Source organism: Labrus mixtus, chromosome 17 (assembly GCF_963584025.1).
Source record: "Labrus mixtus chromosome 17, fLabMix1.1, whole genome shotgun sequence".
In the NCBI taxonomy this organism is placed as follows: domain Eukaryota; kingdom Metazoa; phylum Chordata; class Actinopteri; order Labriformes; family Labridae; genus Labrus; species Labrus mixtus.
The window spans coordinates 1,702,361-1,721,295 of NC_083628.1; the positions used below are offsets into that span (position 1 = coordinate 1,702,361).

The window sequence follows — 18,935 nt, forward strand, 5'->3', positions numbered from 1 at the left end:
AGGTATCATGAGTTCACCTAAAGTGCTCGCACTCAGGCTGGATGGTACTACAGTTAATCTTGGATTAGCTGTCTGACAGAAGGAATAATTCTTCAGCGTATATTTGCCTCAGAATGAGCTTAAAGGGTATTTAAAATGAGCGCTTGAAAGTGTTTTAATGAACTGAGCACGGTTACCTCCAGAGCTGCATGTACTCAACGGTTCATTCATGCATAATTTGAACAGAGGGAGTTGCAGGGCAGTCGCTCTGGAGAGCTCTTGGACTGCTTGGGATTGAAGGCCTGGCTATAAGAAGCGGCTGATAGTCAAAATCACCAAGCAGGCAGGCTAACCCTACCCTGTGGGAACATAGGGCTTTAGGACCATTGGGCTGTGGGAACATAGGGCTGACCCCGGTGGGATCTGGATAAATGGGAATGAGGGGTGGCAGAGCCAACCAGGGGACGGACAAACATAGAGTTGAGGGTTGGACAGCGGGGGTAGCATCAGAACGCTGGTTCTACTGTCGAGCCCCCCCGAGATTTTGCGGGCTTATGTTGACCAAACATTGAGGAACACATTTGAAAACCTGCAGAAGCCACTCAACTCAGGTCCAGTTTGGAGGGCGGTGCCTTCAGGGAGGTTTCCACCGGCTCACAGATGGTGCAGGGGAGAGAACCTGTAAAGGTGAACCTGTTGAGATAACCCTTATCATATTTTGCATATATACAGAAAAGGTGTATTTTACATATTTAAGTGAGGTTTGTGTCTGTGTGAGAAGTCTAACTCCAGATGTGAAAACCAAAGAGAGGCGTCCATGTGACTCCCTTTTTTCTACATGTTAATGTATTCCAAGCGCTGGCCTTTTACACGGTGACCTTTTGGGCTGATAGCTTGAGAACCAGCCCTGTGTTATAGAGGTTTCTCTCTCTCTGTGCGTTGTGCTCTTTGATCCATAGAGATAAAATGACAAAGTCATGCTGATAGATGACAGCTTTGTCTTACTTCTTAGTTTGATTATTTGGCAGTCATGGCTCACTGAAAACTGATTTTGAGTGAGCTCAGAAGTGAATGAAAGTTCGATTTCCAGGGGAAGCCTGAGCACACATGAACCTGCTTTCTTCTTTTACAGCTTGAATATGTAACATAATTAATGTCTGGTAAAAGGAATTCATTTGACATGACAGGAAAATAGATTGTTCTCTTTCATGTTGTAAGGGAGCTTTGATACCGCAATCTTCAGATTTGGCTAAATTTCTCATAATGATGAAGAATTGTATTATTCTTATAACAGTTATAAGAAGGAATCAAACATCTGTTAATTATGACATTTGAGGGGATGCAGATCACACCAACTGCTGAGCCATCAAACAACCCTTTAATGTTGAGTCTCAGAGGATTTCTTCTCCATCTAATGGTTTGGATATCTAGTCTATTAGTTAGCTTTTTAATTGGCCAGTAATTCCACCATATCTTCAGGGTAGCCACCAATAAAACACCAGGCATGTTGAAAAAGAAGCTTCTAACTCACACTGCACAAGTCCTCTGGGTCTTATCCATAAATAGTAACTCCCTGAACCGTGTCGAGGCTTTTTCCAGCGGTTCAAAAGGCCACACTATCCGAACTTAAAGAGTGCTTTTCAAAGTTCTTTTCCATCTTTCTTAGATTGGACTTTGTATGGGCCTCTGTTTCATCTCTATGCTCCAAACTGTTTTTGAAGATTTACTGTAGCTGATTTCTCCTCCGTTCAGTATGTGGGCTGTCAGGCCTTTTCAGAAAACCAATTGAATCCATTGAGAAGATGAAAAGAGAGAGCCAACACAAGAGTTCAACACAAAGTCACTTTTATTATGTTTCGGGGGGGGCAGGTGGAGCAGCTGAATGGAGGGATCCTCCTGATCATGAGGGTATCTTTGTTGAAGTGGATGCTGGCTCTGCCCCGGAGAAGATAAAGACAGAGGAGTGGGGAGCGAGAGTCGGCCAAGTGGTCTCCAAATTATGATGCCCGAGTACCCCCGATGATCCGTGTGATCCCAAAATAAAACAGAAAGAAAAAAGGCAGCCTCAGCAAAGCCACACATCAAAAAAGTCAAAAATTTAAAAAAATCCAAAAAAATCAAGAAGAAATAAGTCCCAGAGGGTCTTCAAAGTACACACCACTTAACCAACAGTTTGCAGTGTATATAATGTTCTCACTGTCGGACTGCTTCTAAAGTCACTGATCACAAAGCGAGACGGTAAGTTTTCCTTTTCGAAAGAACCAGAAGTTGATCACTAGACATAAAGGGATGTGCACCTGTGACTGCATCGTCAGGTACATTGCATTTTACATTACAGTAACTTCTCATCAAACAGCCTTTTGCTTTGACATAGTGTTCTGCTAATGCCTTCGATATGACCATGTTTCTTAAAATGATCGTCCATGTCATCCATACCTTGTCGCATTCTCAAAACCGTTTTGAAGTAGCTGTGTTCAGACCAAAGTGAAGCACCATTTTGCCTTTATTAATCCGGTGAGTTTGCCTGTGGGACCATTTTTGTTCATTTGCAAGTATTCCCCCTTAATGGTACGTAGAAAAAACAAACTTTCCAAAATAGACATGCACACGGCTCAGTGAATTTCACAACCTTCTCAGGGGACTCTGTGTGGATTTACTTTACTGATGCTTCCAGCTTCTTCCAGTTTGGTACCAGAGTATCTTAAACGGACGTCTACTGTACTACAACCGTTTGATTTTAGCTGCAGAGCGCCCGCCCCTCAGTCTCAGCCGGGTAGCAGTTTCACCATATCTAAAAAATCACACGTCGGCCAACAACCGTTTTAATACTACTGCAGTGTGAACCCAAACTAAACAGATTTTGCTTTTACTTTTTTAGTGATATATTGGTCGAAAGGATGCTGAAATACCTTCACCCTAGAAGTAAAATATTCATTATTTGCCAGGCTTGCACCAATTCCTATGCAGGGAGAATCTCAACCTGATGGGCTTTAGCAGCACAGCATCATGCTTATTTCTTATTCTAAGTTTAAGAAACCTTACTGTCTACCTAGCGTTTCTTTCTGAGCAGCAGCTTCTTTTTTTAAATTGTTTTCACTGAGGAGCGTTTGCAGCAGCATGCGGCCGCCTGGAGAAAAAGCCCAGAGCCCAGCGTCTTTTTCCGCTCCGATGTGCTCAAGTTGAAAATCTTTCAACTTTTTTAGAAAGGCGCTGATGATGTCACCAGCGCTCTTTTTCCGTGTGTATGTATGATATTCCCGGTATTTTTGCCACCTACAGATCGTGTCTTGTACCCACATCCTCCTCGCTCTGAGTCTGCTGGAGTAAAAACATGCAGTAAAAAGTAACGGATCAGTATCGCTCAGACAGCAGCCGTTGTCAACAGACTGTTGTCATGGAGACAGGACGGACGTGCAGCGCTTTTCATTGGGCCTAACAGAATATTTGAGTGACAGGAATTTGCATGATTCATGGGTCGTTGTTTATTATTGGACTTTTTATGCCTTTATTTAGAGATAGGGCAGATACATTTAGAAATCAGGGAGAGAGAGAGAGAGAGAGAGAGAGCGAGAGGGGGGAATGACATGCGGGAAAGGAGCCACAGGTCGGATTCAAACCCAGGCTGTCCACTTGGAGGACTACAGCCTCCGTACATGGGGCGTGCACACCAACCACTAGGTCACTGGAGCCCCTGATCCATGGGTAATGTTGCAGTATACTGCATGTTGTTTGTGGTTTTAATTGGTCTCTCCTCCTCTGCTTACATGTGGATACTTGTTTTGCTTTTATAGATTTTTTTATTTAGTAATGCTAATGTGGAGGCAATATCGTATCGTCTTGTATCGTATCGTGCAAAATGTGCTTCACTTTTGGTCTCAACAAACCTTTTTCACATCCTGTCCTTCTTTTATTCCGCATGTAGACATCATCAGATCTTTTTAAATGCTTATCAGAGTGAACAATCATCGTAACTAATCACAAAAGTACGGAAGTAGTTACCTTCTTTACAAAGTCAATAATGCAAACATTCCTCACTTTCCATTTTTTTTTCTCCTCTTTTCTATCTCCAGCAGCAACATTAGAGACACGGTGCAGAAAAAAAAGAAAAAAGAAGCATTAGGAGATCTGGAAAATGAATGACAACATAGTGACGTTACACTAAACATTTTGACAGCCCAGATGACTGTTTGAGGGCGAGCGTCGGCACATCCGATCCCGGGAAGGTCGCATCACCAGCTGGATTGGCAGCCCGTCTGAAAACACACGCTGACAGTCCTCATATTTGTTAATCCTCGTGTCAGGAGTTGACATTTCCCCAATCAAAGACGAGTGTGGGACACTTAAATCTCTCTAAAAATGTTTTCCTGGTGCCTCTCACAACCACTGTAGTCCTTCGGCATTTGATCCCCAACTCTTCCATACAACCGCGCTGTTCGGGTCTAGCAGAGGCGTCGCATTAGTAACAGTCCAAAAACGGAGTCCCAACCTCCACGTCGGTCGTCGATGAGCTAGCACGCCTGATCGTCAGTGTTCATGCAGTAAAGGTTCATCTTTATCTGATCTGACGCAGACCTGACCTTACCCAAGTTTAGAGAACTCAGAGTCCCGCTCCTCTCTGCCGCAGCCCAGAGCGTCCGTCCTCGGGGACTGGACCCTGCTGATTTCTTCAAGGGCACTGGCCAGAGAGTCCAGGTCCCCCGAGTCCTGGTGCTGGACTTCCCACAGACTCAGGATCACTGACGACGGGCTCTCCTGACAGGCGAAGTAGCACAGGTTCCTACGGGCCGGGGGGGAAAAATGTGATATCGGATTAGAGGAGATCAAGGAGATAGATCAGAGGGTTCAGGAACACAGTGATTATGATAATACGGTCATGATCAGGGGAACTTAAGGTGACTCAGCATTTTTTTGGCACTTCCACACTCCCACAAGGGAGAGATTCAAGAGAGATTTACAACATTTTTTTTTTTTTTTTTTACAAAATCAAAGCAGCAGAGGCCGAGTCATCCCTGCGTTTTAGTCTGGATCAAACTCAAGAAAAAAAAAAACATAACGCTTCACACATTTCAAATTCTTCGCTCTTTGTTTGGGCTCAACGATTTCAAAGAGATAACAACTGCGGCTGTTCTGAACGATGTTTGCTATTGTGAATTTTAAAGTTAAGAGGGAATTTGAAACGATTGAATCATCAGATTTCTGTATTTTTTTTTTCCGACCGTCTGTGTGATACAGATCTGATTTCTTCAGTCTGTGAGGTTTCATGTTTGTAACCAGAGCCTGTCTGGAGCCACCAGCCCAGGAGCGCCCACTGTGGGCAGCCCCCTCACTCTGAGTCCTCTCCATTAGTGCATGTCCATAGGATCCTGTTTGTGCATGTGTGTGTAGCATGTTTACTAGACAGAGTGCAAAAAATGAATTTCCCCTTTTTTATCAATAAAGTATAAATTATTATTATTATCGTATTCTATCACACTGCAAAAACAACCTGTCAAATTTCAAACAAAACTAATAAGCAAGGCCTTCATACAGTAAATCTTAAATTAAAAAAACTAGATAAGGAAACCAGATGTAACCCTTGTTGCCGGGACGTAGAGGTGAATATGTGCAACAAAGGGATCAGAGTTGTAAATGTGCGATTAATGCAGAGGGAGCATTTTTTGTGCAAATGCAGTGAACACAACACACAACCAAAGATGTGACTGTTGTTGTTTCCCAATGTGACAAAAAAAAAGTTTGAGTGCCCCTTTAAGCCATTTTCATGCACACTCATGTAAATAAGTGTTATGAGGTTCGCGTGATGTTGCACCTCTACAGGAAGAACGTTTTCACATAATAATTCCTGAATCTTCAGCTCTTAACGGGTCAGAGACAAAGAGGGAAGTATCTCTGCAAGTTGTTGTACAGAGCGACGTTTACATGAAGAATACAAATATAATAAACTAAATAAAGCTGCCTTTAAAAGTCTGCAAAGATGATCTAAACCGGCTGGTCATGGAGTTAAAGATAGTATAGTTGATGTGTAAGCAGGATGTAGTCTGAACAAATGCTTTACTGCATTGGAAAAACAAGCTCAAGCAAGATTTCATGAACAGACTTTCCTCCTCTGCTGCTGTTATATTAGCCATCCAACAGAGTGCACTGTTTCATTACAATGGGGTTTCCTTTGTCCCCTTCTCCTCTCTCTCTCTCTCTCTCTCTCTCACTTCCTCTTCTCTATATGGAGCACTTTCCACACATTCAAAGAAATAATTACAAAATCAGCTTAAGCAGGAAGAGACATTCCCATTACATGCTTTTTTGGAGTGTTCGACTTTGCTGAAAAAAAAAAAAAGAGAAACTCTGAAATCCTTTCCTCTTCCTCGGTCACAGATGTTTGTTTCTCAGACTTCGCTTTAAGTGAAACTCCTTAATCACATAGTTTCTGTCACAGTTTCTTAGTCAACTTTCCCCCTCTCATGTTCCTCCAACTGGCAAGAAAGAGGAGGACGCTCGCACTTAGCACTTCTCTCCCTCCAGAGCTCGACTGCACAGAGTCTTCAAGGCCATCAGCGTTCGATTATTGACTTCTCCTCTGAAGCACAAATAGAGATCAGCTCATACCAAGACAACCTCGCTCTGCCTATGCAAATACTGACCTGGCACAACCTCTGGAGAGTTTAGCCGGGGTTGAAGCCGGGAACACATGCAGAGATTCTGCTAATGAAGAGTGCTAACACGAACATATTTTCTTGCCAGAGGCTGGCCTGTCAGCGGTCTGAGACCTTCCTTCAGATTTCTGCAAAACACGGCATTTTTCTCTCCAGTTATTCTGACTGTGCTGCAGCCCTCTCCCTCTCTCTCTGTGTGCATGTGTTTCTAGATCTATAATGAAATCAGCAGTGTGGCGTGTTACTGAAGGCTGGTTGGTGATGGAAGATTAGGGCTGACACGGTGCCTAAATTCTAGATTAAAAATAGTATTCAAAGTGGGACAACGTTTACATACTGGAGGGACCTGAACATGCAGCATTTTCTGCTTTCCAGTCATTATTCTGTGACAACACCAGAACAAAACAAACATACAGGGTCATATTTATGAGCTCGTGTGACTAACAGACGACTCAGCAATAAGTAAGGATAATCTCCGGTGAGGTGTGTTCATTATTAGCAATGCATAGACTCCACTGGAGCAAGACACCTCTATGACAACCACTAATTCCTAATGATGGACTTCATCCTGCCTGACTTTTCTCTACTGACTTTTTCCCAGCCATGGCTCAGTTTCCCCCCTTAGTAAGGGTTTGACGGACACCTGAAGATGTCATCACCATCCCATAAGGTTCTGAAGCATCTGATAATGTTTTTTAACTAACCAAGTTATAAGCCATGTTCTAAGCCGAGCTATAAGCCAAACTCTAAACCATGCTATAAGCCAAACTCTAAACCATGCTATAAGCCCTGCTATAAACCATGCTATAAGGCAAGATATAAGGCAAGATATAAGTCATGCTACAAGCTAAGCTCTAAGCCATGCTATAAGCCAAACTCTAAACCATGCTATAAGCCAAACTCTAAACCATGCTATAAGCCCTGCTATAAACCATGCTATAAGGCAAGATATAAGGCAAGATATAAGTCATGCTACAAGCTAAGCTCTAAGCCATGCTATAAGCCCTGCTATAAACCAAACTCTAAGCCATGCTCTATAAACCCTGCTCTTAGCCAAGCCCTAAGCCAAGCTATAAGCCATGCTACAAGTCAAGCTATAAACCATGCTCTAAGCCAAACTCTAAACCGAGCTCTAAGCCCTGCTATAAACCATGCTCTAAGCCAAACTCTAAACCGAGCTCTAAGCCATGCTATAAGCCCTGCTATAAACCAAACTCTAAGCCATGCTATAAGTCGAGCTCTAAACCAAGCTATAAGCCAAGCTCTAAACCGAGCTCTAAACCGAGCTTGAAGCCGAGCTTTAAGCCATGCTATAAGCCATGCTATATAATATGCTATAAGACAAACTCTAAGCTGGGCTTTAAGCCATGCTAATAGTATGCTAGCTATGCTAAAGTATTTCTTTCCTCATTTTGACATTTTTCATGCTTGGAGTGCCAGGTTTCCTCCCACTAATTTGGATGTATGTTGAAAAACAGGATAAGCTAGCTAACTAGCCTTTTATTGGACCCACACTTAAGCAAAACCTCCCACAAAAAAATCCACCATGTTAGCTGTTAGCAGGAGACTGAATATGAGAGTCAAAAAGCATATGGGTTGTTAAAAAATCTCTCAAAAAGTTCAGACAGGACAAGTTCTTCTGGCCTTACTGTGCTGTTCTTTGGCACATACTGAAGCTACCCTGTACTGTCAGTGCTGCATCGGGTGAAATGCTTCAACGTGTTCCTCTTCCCCGCCTGTAAAATACGTAAAATAAATAAAATAATAATAATAAAATAAACATTCGCCAAATAGATTAAAAGACATTATATCATGCAGTAAATCAGAGACTTTGATTCACCCACAGCAGGAAATAAATCTGATTACACCTGAAAAAAATACACCAGCTGTGTTCATGCAAGCTACTGCAGCTGAATATGACTCAGCAGTAAGCAAAGGACAACAGTGTATTATACAGAATGGTATTTTGGATTTCAGACTGCTGTAACTCATACCTGTCAATGTGCAGCTTTTGAGCCAAGAGCTGCCAGTCCTTCCCCTTGGCATTAGCGGTGTCAAAGGTGGCGCTGATCCGCTGACGGATGGACAGGGGGATTTTAAAGGCCCTTGACCCCGTCTGAGAGGTGATGGTGCAGTCTGACTGTGTGAAAAAGGGCACCACTCCCTTTTCATTCTGGTAGCAAAGATAAGATAGAGAGGATGATTTTTTTTTCACACTGCAGCTGAAAATCTCAATATGAAGACAAGGACAAGGACTTATCGAGACTATTTCGCAATCTATACATGGAAAATAGCTCCCCGAGAGGCTCATTAAGCGAGCTCTTGAATCAAATCAGGAGTTATTCAGTGTAATAAAAAAGGGAGCTATTACCAAGCCGCATGACTGCCCACGCGGCAAGCACACGTAATATCTGTTTTCCCCCCCCCTCCGCACCACCTCACCTCCACCACAGACGTGTAGACCTGGAGAATCTGCTCCTCGCCTTTGACCTGCCGGACGCTGATCTTGCAGGAGAGCTGCGACGAGGAGTGGCTGTAGCGCTCCAGAGAGAAGGCACACTGCAGGGGACGCTGGTTACTGGCCCACACCTGAGAAAAGGAGAACTCCTGCAGAGGGAGGAGGAGGCGAGGGAGGACAGGGAGAACGATGAAAGGATTAGACAGAAGAGACATTAAGCCCCCGCTAAAGACGTTTGGTTTGCTTCAATCCTTGTTTTGCCACCCACTTTGCTGTTTACATGATTAATTAAGATTGAATGAGGGGGCCTCTTTAGCAAATCAATGGTGTTACCTCATCAAGCAGTTCGCCCATTAGAAAGAAACATTTAGAGCCCTGTTAACATGTAAAACAGCCGGAATCAGTCGGAGAAAAAAATAATTAAATAAGGCGTTTATTTCACTTACTGGGAAATAATGAACATACTTTATCTTTATGTAGCCTGACACCCAACATTGCTGCTCTGACATGCCCTCATTAGCTCAAACATATTAGACTAAAGCCAACACATTTATAGCAGAAATACAAAAAAATCTTCCCCTGAAGATAATTCAAGAGCTCACAGCTTTAAATTAAAAAACGTCCATGTCATATTTATCAGATGATTAGCTTGTTGTTTCCTCTTTTCAGAACACATATACTCTTAATTAGTCTAGTTAATCTGCTAGATGAGGAACACTAACGAGATTATGGAATTAGGACAGAGATGCTTTAATTCACCCAATCTGCTCTGCACTTTCCCCTAAAAGTGGCCGCTGAGGAATTACAAAAAATGGAATCTGAAAGGCCAATTTTTGACTCTCATTTCTAACCACCGCGTGACCCAGACAGTGGCGCAGTGAGAACGGGTCAAAGCCAATGTTTTACAGATGAATCATCCCCTCTCCAGATCCATCAGACAGAAGGACGGCTACTTGTAAAAGCCTCTTAGAGGTAAAAGTGGAGTCTGACTGGAAGCCTACAGTCATCTTACTCCTCCTGTAGGACCCTCAACTTCACATTTTAGCTCCTCCCACTTAGAAATAAAACTCTTTGTTGTTTTTCCGGCGGCGCTATGGTGGGCTAATTCTGCTAATAGGATGTCTCTGCTGGGCTAAACATCATAGGGCAGAGCTGAACATGCAGCATGCGGACCCTTAGGAAACTGTGTGTGTGTGTGTGTGTGTGTGTGTGTGTGTGTGCCTGGTAGTCATAATTAATATTGTAAGGGGTGTGTGTGTGTGTGTGTGTGTGTGTGTGTGTGGGTGAGATAGCTAGCCTCAGTGATCTCCTGCTGTGCCCTTGCTACTGTCCTCTGCGGCAGCTTTGATGTGACCAAGTAAGTGAACGGGAAACTGGGAGAGGAGAGAGAGAGAGCGAGCGCGCTGTAATGGAGAAACTATCCTGCAGACTAGAAAAGAAGAAGTGGACGTAGCCATGGCGACGTCACACTTTGGTTTGTAAACTACCATTTTTAAAAAAAAACATTTTTGGAAGTCGCTACCTTGGTTTTATGCACAGAGTGACCATATTTGGACAAAGGGGCGGATACACACGACTGTAGGGCTGCAGTCAGCGATTATTTTGGTGATCAAGGATTCTGCCGATTAAACAAATTAAAAAGATTGCATGGTCGGATTTTTTTTTTCTTCATTAAATCGCTTTTGCTTTATTGAAGAGTAACTGTAATATAGGAAAAAGAAAATAAGTCAGGTCTCTTAAATTAACATCTACCGTAGTTTCTCTTTTTGCAAAACATCTTTTACAGTTTTTTAATGGTGTTTATGTGTCGACGTTCTTGAAACATCACGCTGTGCGCCCGACGCTGTCACTTTTGTTGACACAAGATTAGGTGCTAACTGGTGCGAACGTTGCTAACAGGACTTTTTACACACTCACACATACAGACACACTTACTCTCCCACTATGCTGACGAGCAGAGACACCTGATTGGACGACTTTGTAAATGAAATGATCGTTGCAGAGGAATGGCGAGAATATTTTTTTTGCATATCAAGGACGAAGATGGAGTGGATGATTTTTGAGAATTTAGCGTGTGTTAAAAAAAAAAAAGTACCCGCCTATGTGTGTAACCAGGCCTCAGTGGTATCTCTATCCCTGCCTCACTCTGCAGACAGCAAATATTTATTTGAAAGAGGAGGCTGGAAAGTAAAGCCGCAAATCTAATGGAGCTGGGCTAAAATTAGAAGTGGGATTGCACATATGGTGGCTGCGTTACATTCCTTCACACTTAAAATGACACACACTCACAGTTACATGCTGCGTACCTGGCAGGTGGTGAAAGGCTTGATGCTCCAGAGTAACTGCGGGACGTCCTGGATGGACACCTGGAGGCTGAACGTGTTTCCCCGGAACAGCATCATTTTGGGCTCTTCCAGCAGCCGTCCACCCCTGCTGCGCTCGCCCACTGCAACCTCCTGATGGAGAGGAGAGATGAGAGAGGAGAGATGAGAGAGGAGAGATGCGGGGGTTGTTGTTTTTTTGTTTTTTTTCTCAAGAGGAGTGGGTGAGGTGTACGGGAGTAAAGAAAAGGAGGCTGATAGACTCCAGGTGTAACAAGTCAGGACTCACAGGTACATCTCATGACTTTTAGTGAGCGATCAAATGGTTCTGTTGATTCATAAAAACACAGGAATGAACAACAAGTTTATGTTATTCCACAGAAAATCACAATCCTTAGTCAAGACAATCTGCTGCCTCCTGAGGTAATTCTCAAAAACAAATTTCAGGCGTTTTTCACAATTTGGGATTCTCCGTTTTATGTGAGAATAATCTGAGATCAGGTTTTGAACTGTTGATCATGTTTATAATAAGAACATTGGTAATGGGCAATGTGTTATTGCCAATGATGGACCCAGAGCTCGATCAATTTTAAAGAAAATGGAGCTCCATCGTTGAGAAAATAATCAACAGTTGCAGCTCTTTTCTTAAAAATTCTGTTGCAATGAACCCATTCGTTCTGAAAAACTAGTTTCACTCTATCACTGAAAAATCACCATCTTGTGTTCAGGCGGCGTGTCACTGACTTAGACCATAACATAGGGAAGGATGTGGCTGTAATCTTGGGGATAAAAATGAAATTATGAGTTAATTACGAGTTGTTTTAAGTTATCTGTTCTTTTAGAAAAAGGCGTTTTCCTTCTAATCACAGTAATGACCCGGAAAAATCAGTGGTGGTCTTAATACGGTCCTGATTTAAAATCCAGAGTCCGCCCAGTCTGAGGCCGAGACAAGGCCTTCATAAAGGGGTCTCGAGACCGGTCCTGAGATCAAGACTGGTTTGGAGTACTACAACACGACTGAAAAGGAAAATTAATTTATTGAAGTCAGCCCTCGCTCGATTTCAAATCCCATCCAATCCACTTTATTTATTCGGCACATTTTTTTTTAAAAACATCAACGTTTACAATTGCAGTTACTTAAGAGCATAAATAAAAACACTACAGATGAATTATAAACACAGAAACAAAAACAAACAAACAATAAAACACAGAATAGCCTCTACAAGCTGTTAGAAACGGTCTTTGCACAGCTGGCACCCCGGGGAGATGATTTTTATCTGCCAGTGCTCTTTGCACATTTTGAGGAACCCTGTGACTATGAAGTAAAAAAAAACAAAAAAAAACTCAACTCTTTACAAACAATACAAACAGTGTGGTGCATTGTGGGTCTTTTTTTTTTTTTAAAGCTTCAGAATTCATCTAGTGTGATTGAAACCCCCAAAAGTTGAAACGCTCCACTGTGGCCCCCACAGGAGTGAACGCTGCTCACAACTCGTGACCAGACACAAAGCAAGATCAAACCGACTGACTGCAGGAGTGACAAAACCGACTCTGCCGGAGCCGAGAAATTGGATAAAGAGAGCAGCCAGAAGCGTTAGGCGGACATATTGGGTGTACACATGAGCAGAGGGAAAATAAAAATCAAAACTAAGTCTTCTGTCAATATTTTACTTTTGGCTTTCCTGCCTGGTGACATTGTAATATTATCGGATCTATGGAGAACAATAACATCTGTGTGCATGTTTGTGTTTACATTTTGTGTATCATGGGGCTGCAGGGGAGGGGTTAGAGTATGCATGGTGCTCATCCTGTCTTAGAACACACAGAGGGGGGGGGGGGATGGGGGGCGGAGGATGCAAAGCACACAGGCTGTCTTGAACCTGATCAATTCTTGCTTAAGCTCACAGGGGAAATTAATTGCCGTATGGAGCACAAACAAAAAGCTAACCCAAAAGGGGAACGAATGAACAAACATTCATGTCTGACGGACGGAGAGGAGGAGTGGATCGACTACGTCCAATTTCTCTGAAGCCACAAGTGATGAGGGGTCAGTGGCTAGACAGGTAGATCCCCCCCCCCCCAAAAAAAAACTGTGTGTCCGTTGAAAGTTGATCTATGATGCTGAGGGCGCTGAACGGCTTGTTTTGCAAATCACTCGATAGCTCCTCGATATGAAACCAAGAATTTCATGAGGCGTCTTCAAGACTCTACATACAGTTAGCCGGTGAAACTACTTTACATAGACTCTCTTCTATGGGCACTGGAGAGCAGCCCTCACCTGGCAGCCCTGCAGCGTTCTGCCAATCAGAAGAAAGTGGATGTTTTCAACTATAGACAGTAAATATAGTTCCCTGATTTCACAAGACGGCTTTAAGCCTCTACATAAGCCGGTGAAACCTCTTACATAGACTCTCTTCTCCCATCACTGGTGAGCAGCCCTGCAGCGTTCTGCCCCACAGAGGGCTTCCAGAGAGCTGGCCAATCAGAAGAAAGTGGGCACGTGGGGAGGGGGGCCTTAAAGATTCAGGCAGAGGGTTTTTACTGACGCCAGTTTCAGATAAATAAGACGTTTTCTGAGCTGCATATCATTTAAAGCCGCTCTTTAGGTTTCACAGACTGACGACATGAAAGGAGATAACGAGGACAATATGGGAGCTTCAATTATCATAGGGGACAAGAAACGCTGGCGGAGGTGCACTCACAAGGCCAAGAACGAGGCCAAACTTTTTTAGCAGAGCACGATCAGATGAACCCACGCTGCTTCTGAGGATGTGTCTCATTTTAACGTGTTCAAACGCTTGTCATGTGGAATGCAATGCAAAAAAAACCAAAACATGTTTAATTAACAGAGAGCAAATTAAATTACGCAAAGAAAGGGCAGGGAAGCAACCTTGGAGCATCTGTTGTCTTTGTAATTAAAAGTCCCTCTTTGTCTGCTAGTCATCAAGCATCTCCCAGTGGCAATGTTACCGAGCAGGCAGATCTTCAGTGAAGCAAAAAAAAAACCTCAGACAGCAATTCTTTCAGGCAAAAATACACCAGCCGCATCAACCAAAACCCTTCCAATTAAAAATTCTTCTATCACATATTTAGATCCTATTATTCAGATTCTGTTGGAGGCCCAGTTAGTCAGCCAATCTGTCCGCCATCTCCCTCCAGGCTGAGGAGTCTCGAGACGTATAGAAAAGATTGCCATGAACATTTTAAATTACGACTTGTGCTCCTCCAGTGGCATCATGACACTGGCATTTGTGATTCTGAGACAAATGTCAGCACAGCTATAGGATAAATTACCATGACATTTGGTACAGATATTCATAACCAGCTCAAGAGGAGGACGGGTCAAAGTAGTGATCCTTCAACTTTTCATCAAGGCATTGGACTACGATTTCTGCTTCTGCACTGGTGTTTGAAGAACCTGATGTTTAATTATCTTTAAATGTAAAAATATTCAATGTTTTATGTTTAATTTGAATGATGCTGAATGTTTACAAATGTATCACAATGTGGGACAATATTGGTCAGCTGATGTTATCTACAATTCACTTAGCAGACGCTTTTATCCAAAGCGACGTACATCAGAGAGTAAGAACAACACAAGCAAGGATCTAGAAAAAAGGGAACAATGTCAGTAAGAGCAAACGATCAGCTTTGAGTCTGATTGGACACACAGGTGCTGACAGGAAGTGACCAGAGGCAAAGCACAGCATTGAGGGCAGTTCTTGAGAGCTCTAATCAGTATAGAAACCATCTTATAAGTCGTCGTTATCAAACAAAAACCATCGTCATTACCATCATCATCATCAATAATATGGAGACCATCATCATTAAGTTAGTAGGTATTCATGAAAGAGCTGGGTCTTTAGCTTTTTCTTAAAGGTGCAGAGGGACTCTGCAGATCACATGGAGTTTGGAAGTTCATTCCACCACCGGGGGGCGACAGAGGAGAAGAGTCTAGTCAGAGACTTAGGACCCTGTTGTGAAGGTTGGATCAGACGCCTTTCATTGGCAGAGCGTAGTGGGGGGGGGGAAGTATAGACTTGGATGAGAGATTTTAGGGAAGGAGGAGCCGTTTTTGTAGCTGTTTTGTAAGCGAGCAGCAGAGTTTTGAATCTGAGCTGGGAGCCAGTGGAGGGAGATGAACACCACTTAAAAAGTTAAAATCTGCAAAGTTGAGTGATGTTTTCTGTCAGAAATGTGTTTGCTGGATGTCTCCTGTCTTTCATTGATCCATAAAACCATGCACTTTGACATTCATATCATACTGATTTGAAATAAAATACATATCAGTGACAGCTGTTCTTCAATATTTTAGCTTTAAGTTCACATTTCTTAGTGTTTTGATCCTTCCACACAGTACCTGAAATGCATGCGGCGTGTCGTCCACACAGTAGACCCTGAGCGTGAAGCCCAGAGAGTTGCTGTTATCTGGACTACCGAACACAGCCAGCCTCAGACGCTTGGCTGCCTCCTGGTTCAGCGGCTCCCCCACCAGGGCGTAGCGACCTGGATGCTCCAGCAGCACGTGGCACCTCTGGGCCTCCAGCAGGCAGTAGCAGGATGTGCTCTCCTCGTCCACTGACATCACTTCCTGTCGGGGGAGGGGGGGCGATAAATGAGAAGAGAGGGGGATTTAGTTTTGTATTTATGTTCTGAGACATAAATAGTTCATTCTGAGTTTAATCATGGGAATAGTTTAGAGTCTGAAGGCTTGCTTTTTAGTGGTTTTCAATTTTTGGTTTGAGGATTCAGCAGCCAGCTACACAGAGTGAAGCTGATTTATGATTCTAAACATTACTGCCAAGACTTCGTCTGCAGAGGGAGAAAGCTCTTAACCACAAACTGAAAGCTGAAAACCATATAGCTCCTGTTATGCGAGTCAAGGGTTTAATGATGTGCCTCCTTTGAAATACTTTTTCCAGGCAAGAACCTCTTGGAATTCATCGACTGGATGAAAGGATGGACGGCATGACAAGGTCACAAGCAAGCGGCAACCTACGGTGCTGAGTGCAAAAGTGCAACGAGACGGCATTTCAAGGAGTGTCCGTTTGAAGCCTGATGTTTAAATTTCTGTTTCGACAACAGAAAAAAAAATCATGTTGACGTTCGCCCTGTGTGAAAATGATTTGGGTCTTAACAGTTATTTTCTTAATGAACACACAATAATGCAGTGGGGATTTTATGAAGGATATGATTGATGCATAATTAAGAGCGCAGCTGATCCGCCTGTTAGCGACCCTGACAGCAGGTTGACTGAAAGTTTGACAGTCATCAAATCCAATATGGCAACCGCCATGGAGAGACTTCCAAAAATGCCCGTCAGAGACCAACGAGTGACATCACTCAGGCTTTGTCCATGTAATTAAAGTCTGTGGTCATAAGCTCCGCCTCCTCCATGTTAACAGATGGGTCATGGGTCAAACTTTTAAACCAAACTACACGTCAAATAAGTATTTCTCAAACATGGCTTCTGTCATTAAAGTTATATCTCGTCATGCAGAATCAGCCGCGATTGATTTTTTTTTTTTCTCGGAGAAGTGGTTGTGGATGAGTTATTTGATGCTAAAGAAATGACAACTCTGTTGACAAGTGATGCTCCTACGGTGCTGTGTGCATCAGAGGAGAATATTCATGAGCAGAGTAGAGGAGGAACGTAACAAACACAAACAGTGTCTGCCTCAAACCGACACAAGCATCTGATTTGCTTTGGACTGTACCGACCTGAGGGATCTTTAGCGATTTTATTGGCAAAGAGGGGTAACACCCTACAAGATAACTGGGCCGATTTTGGGCCTGATTCCCCCTCAACTGACCAAAGTGAGAAAAGGCCCGATTATCTGACTGTTTCAAAGATGATCCTGGCAGATTCTCCTGTGGCGTGAGGTGTGTTACTGTCCCTGATGTGACGATCAGGGTCGCTCCTGGTTTGAAATCGTAAATATTAAAAAAAAAAAGTTCAATATGTACGATTAGAAATCCTGTTGTGTGGGGAGAACACAGAGGACGGCAGAGCACGGACTCTGCAAACTGTCACATGGACTGGAACAACAGGGAGGCAAGCTGCCTGAAGCAGGAAGCACAACAAACATACATTACCATGGCAACGACAGGAAACGCAAAGCGTAAAGTTAGATGGACGTCATAAATGGAGGAGCAACTTGTTGATTTGTGGCAACAATACGTGTGTTTATACAATGTGTCCTGTTAAGCACCACAATCCAACTGGAGAGGGAAGAAGTTGGACCGAGATGTTTACCGTAATGGATGAAGCAGCTAACAGCTAGCCACAGTTAGCTCGCCCATCATGTTTGTTTACTCTTAAATCACGCGACCGACTAAACGTTTAGAGAGCGGAGACTCGGGTCGTTGGTGAATTAATCTGTTAGTTTTAAATTAAATGTGTGTCGTGGTTAGAGCACCTTAAATCCTGGCTCCAACAGCTGATAACCGCTGCACAGATTCTGGCTCCAAATGACGAATATGTCGGCGTCCATTTAAGAAATTCAAATATGAAAACTACTTCAGCTGCATGTTAATCCTGTGTCATCTAACAAGAACATTTCCTGTTTGAAAGAAACCGAAAAGGAAAGACAACGGTGATGTAATTTGACTGTAAATTTATGAACTGAGTAGATACTACTAAGACACAGACAGTAAACTAGAAAGTGTCCCTCACACACACACACACACACACACACACACACACACACACACACACACACACACACTTTCAGGAAATGTGTGAAGCTGAACGCGAGCCAGATGAATAATCGCACATCTCACTAAACAGATGGGGATACAGTAACACTGACAAAACGGATTAGCGGGGTGAAGTCGTATCCGATGGCCAATTGCTCATCATCCCGCGCTCAATCCGCCCTAAATCACCTCCCGAGACAGAACTGTGACCCGCGGCTCCCCCTCTGCATATGGCCTGGCTGAGGCCATAAAAAAGCAATGTGGGGGTAATTTAGTGGCCCACGGATTCCTTAAACCTGCCCCATTAGCGCTGCGGCGGACATGAAGGATCTCCACGACATAGCTCATCCCCGCCGGGGCGTCTGGGGAGGAATGATGGAGTCAGACTCCGAGTGCGAGCTGTAATGGGGATGGAACTGAGAAGGGAGACGGAGCGAGGGAAAAGGGGGGACGAAGACGAAGACAGAGTAGGAGAAAGACCTCCATCTCCCATTATATTACTAATTCCAGAGATTAGGTTTTGAGTGAGCATCCTTCCTAAGATAAAGGGCTCATTATTCGGCGCTGACAGGGACGGGTCACAGCGTTACATTTTCTCAGAGAACATCTCCTCTCTGTCCGTCTCCTTCCCTTTTCTCCTCTTTCCTTTTGGCATATAGTCCCCCATCAGTGACAGTCTTTTGATAGCTCCCTTTTGTGCAACACGGCTGCTGGCAAATTACATCTTGTGTAAATGTCACGCAGAGTGAAGGGACCGGGCTGGGAGGAAGACCACGAAGCCCTCCAAGGTCACACAAACCTCGACGACTCGGGGGTCACCAAAGCTTCTTG

The 18,935-nt window shown here is 43.5% G+C and overlaps 1 protein-coding gene across 2 annotated transcripts in view; it reads right to left on the reverse strand.

Moving 5' to 3' along the window:
* Positions 1–3,229: 3,229 nt before the first annotated feature.
* The window catches only part of unc5da (unc-5 netrin receptor Da), a 236,046-nt gene continuing 220,340 nt past the window's right edge, over positions 3,230–18,935 (reverse strand). For both annotated transcript variants that reach the window (XM_061060918.1, XM_061060917.1), the window contains 5 exons: positions 15,766–15,996; positions 11,391–11,540; positions 9,069–9,233; positions 8,621–8,799; positions 3,230–4,756 (listed from right to left, as the gene is read on the reverse strand). In XM_061060918.1, coding sequence (XP_060916901.1) covers positions 4,558–4,756; positions 8,621–8,799; positions 9,069–9,233; positions 11,391–11,540; positions 15,766–15,996 — 924 coding nt within the window. In that variant the 3' untranslated portion in view covers positions 3,230–4,557. The remainder of the gene's footprint in view (positions 4,757–8,620; positions 8,800–9,068; positions 9,234–11,390; positions 11,541–15,765; positions 15,997–18,935) is intronic.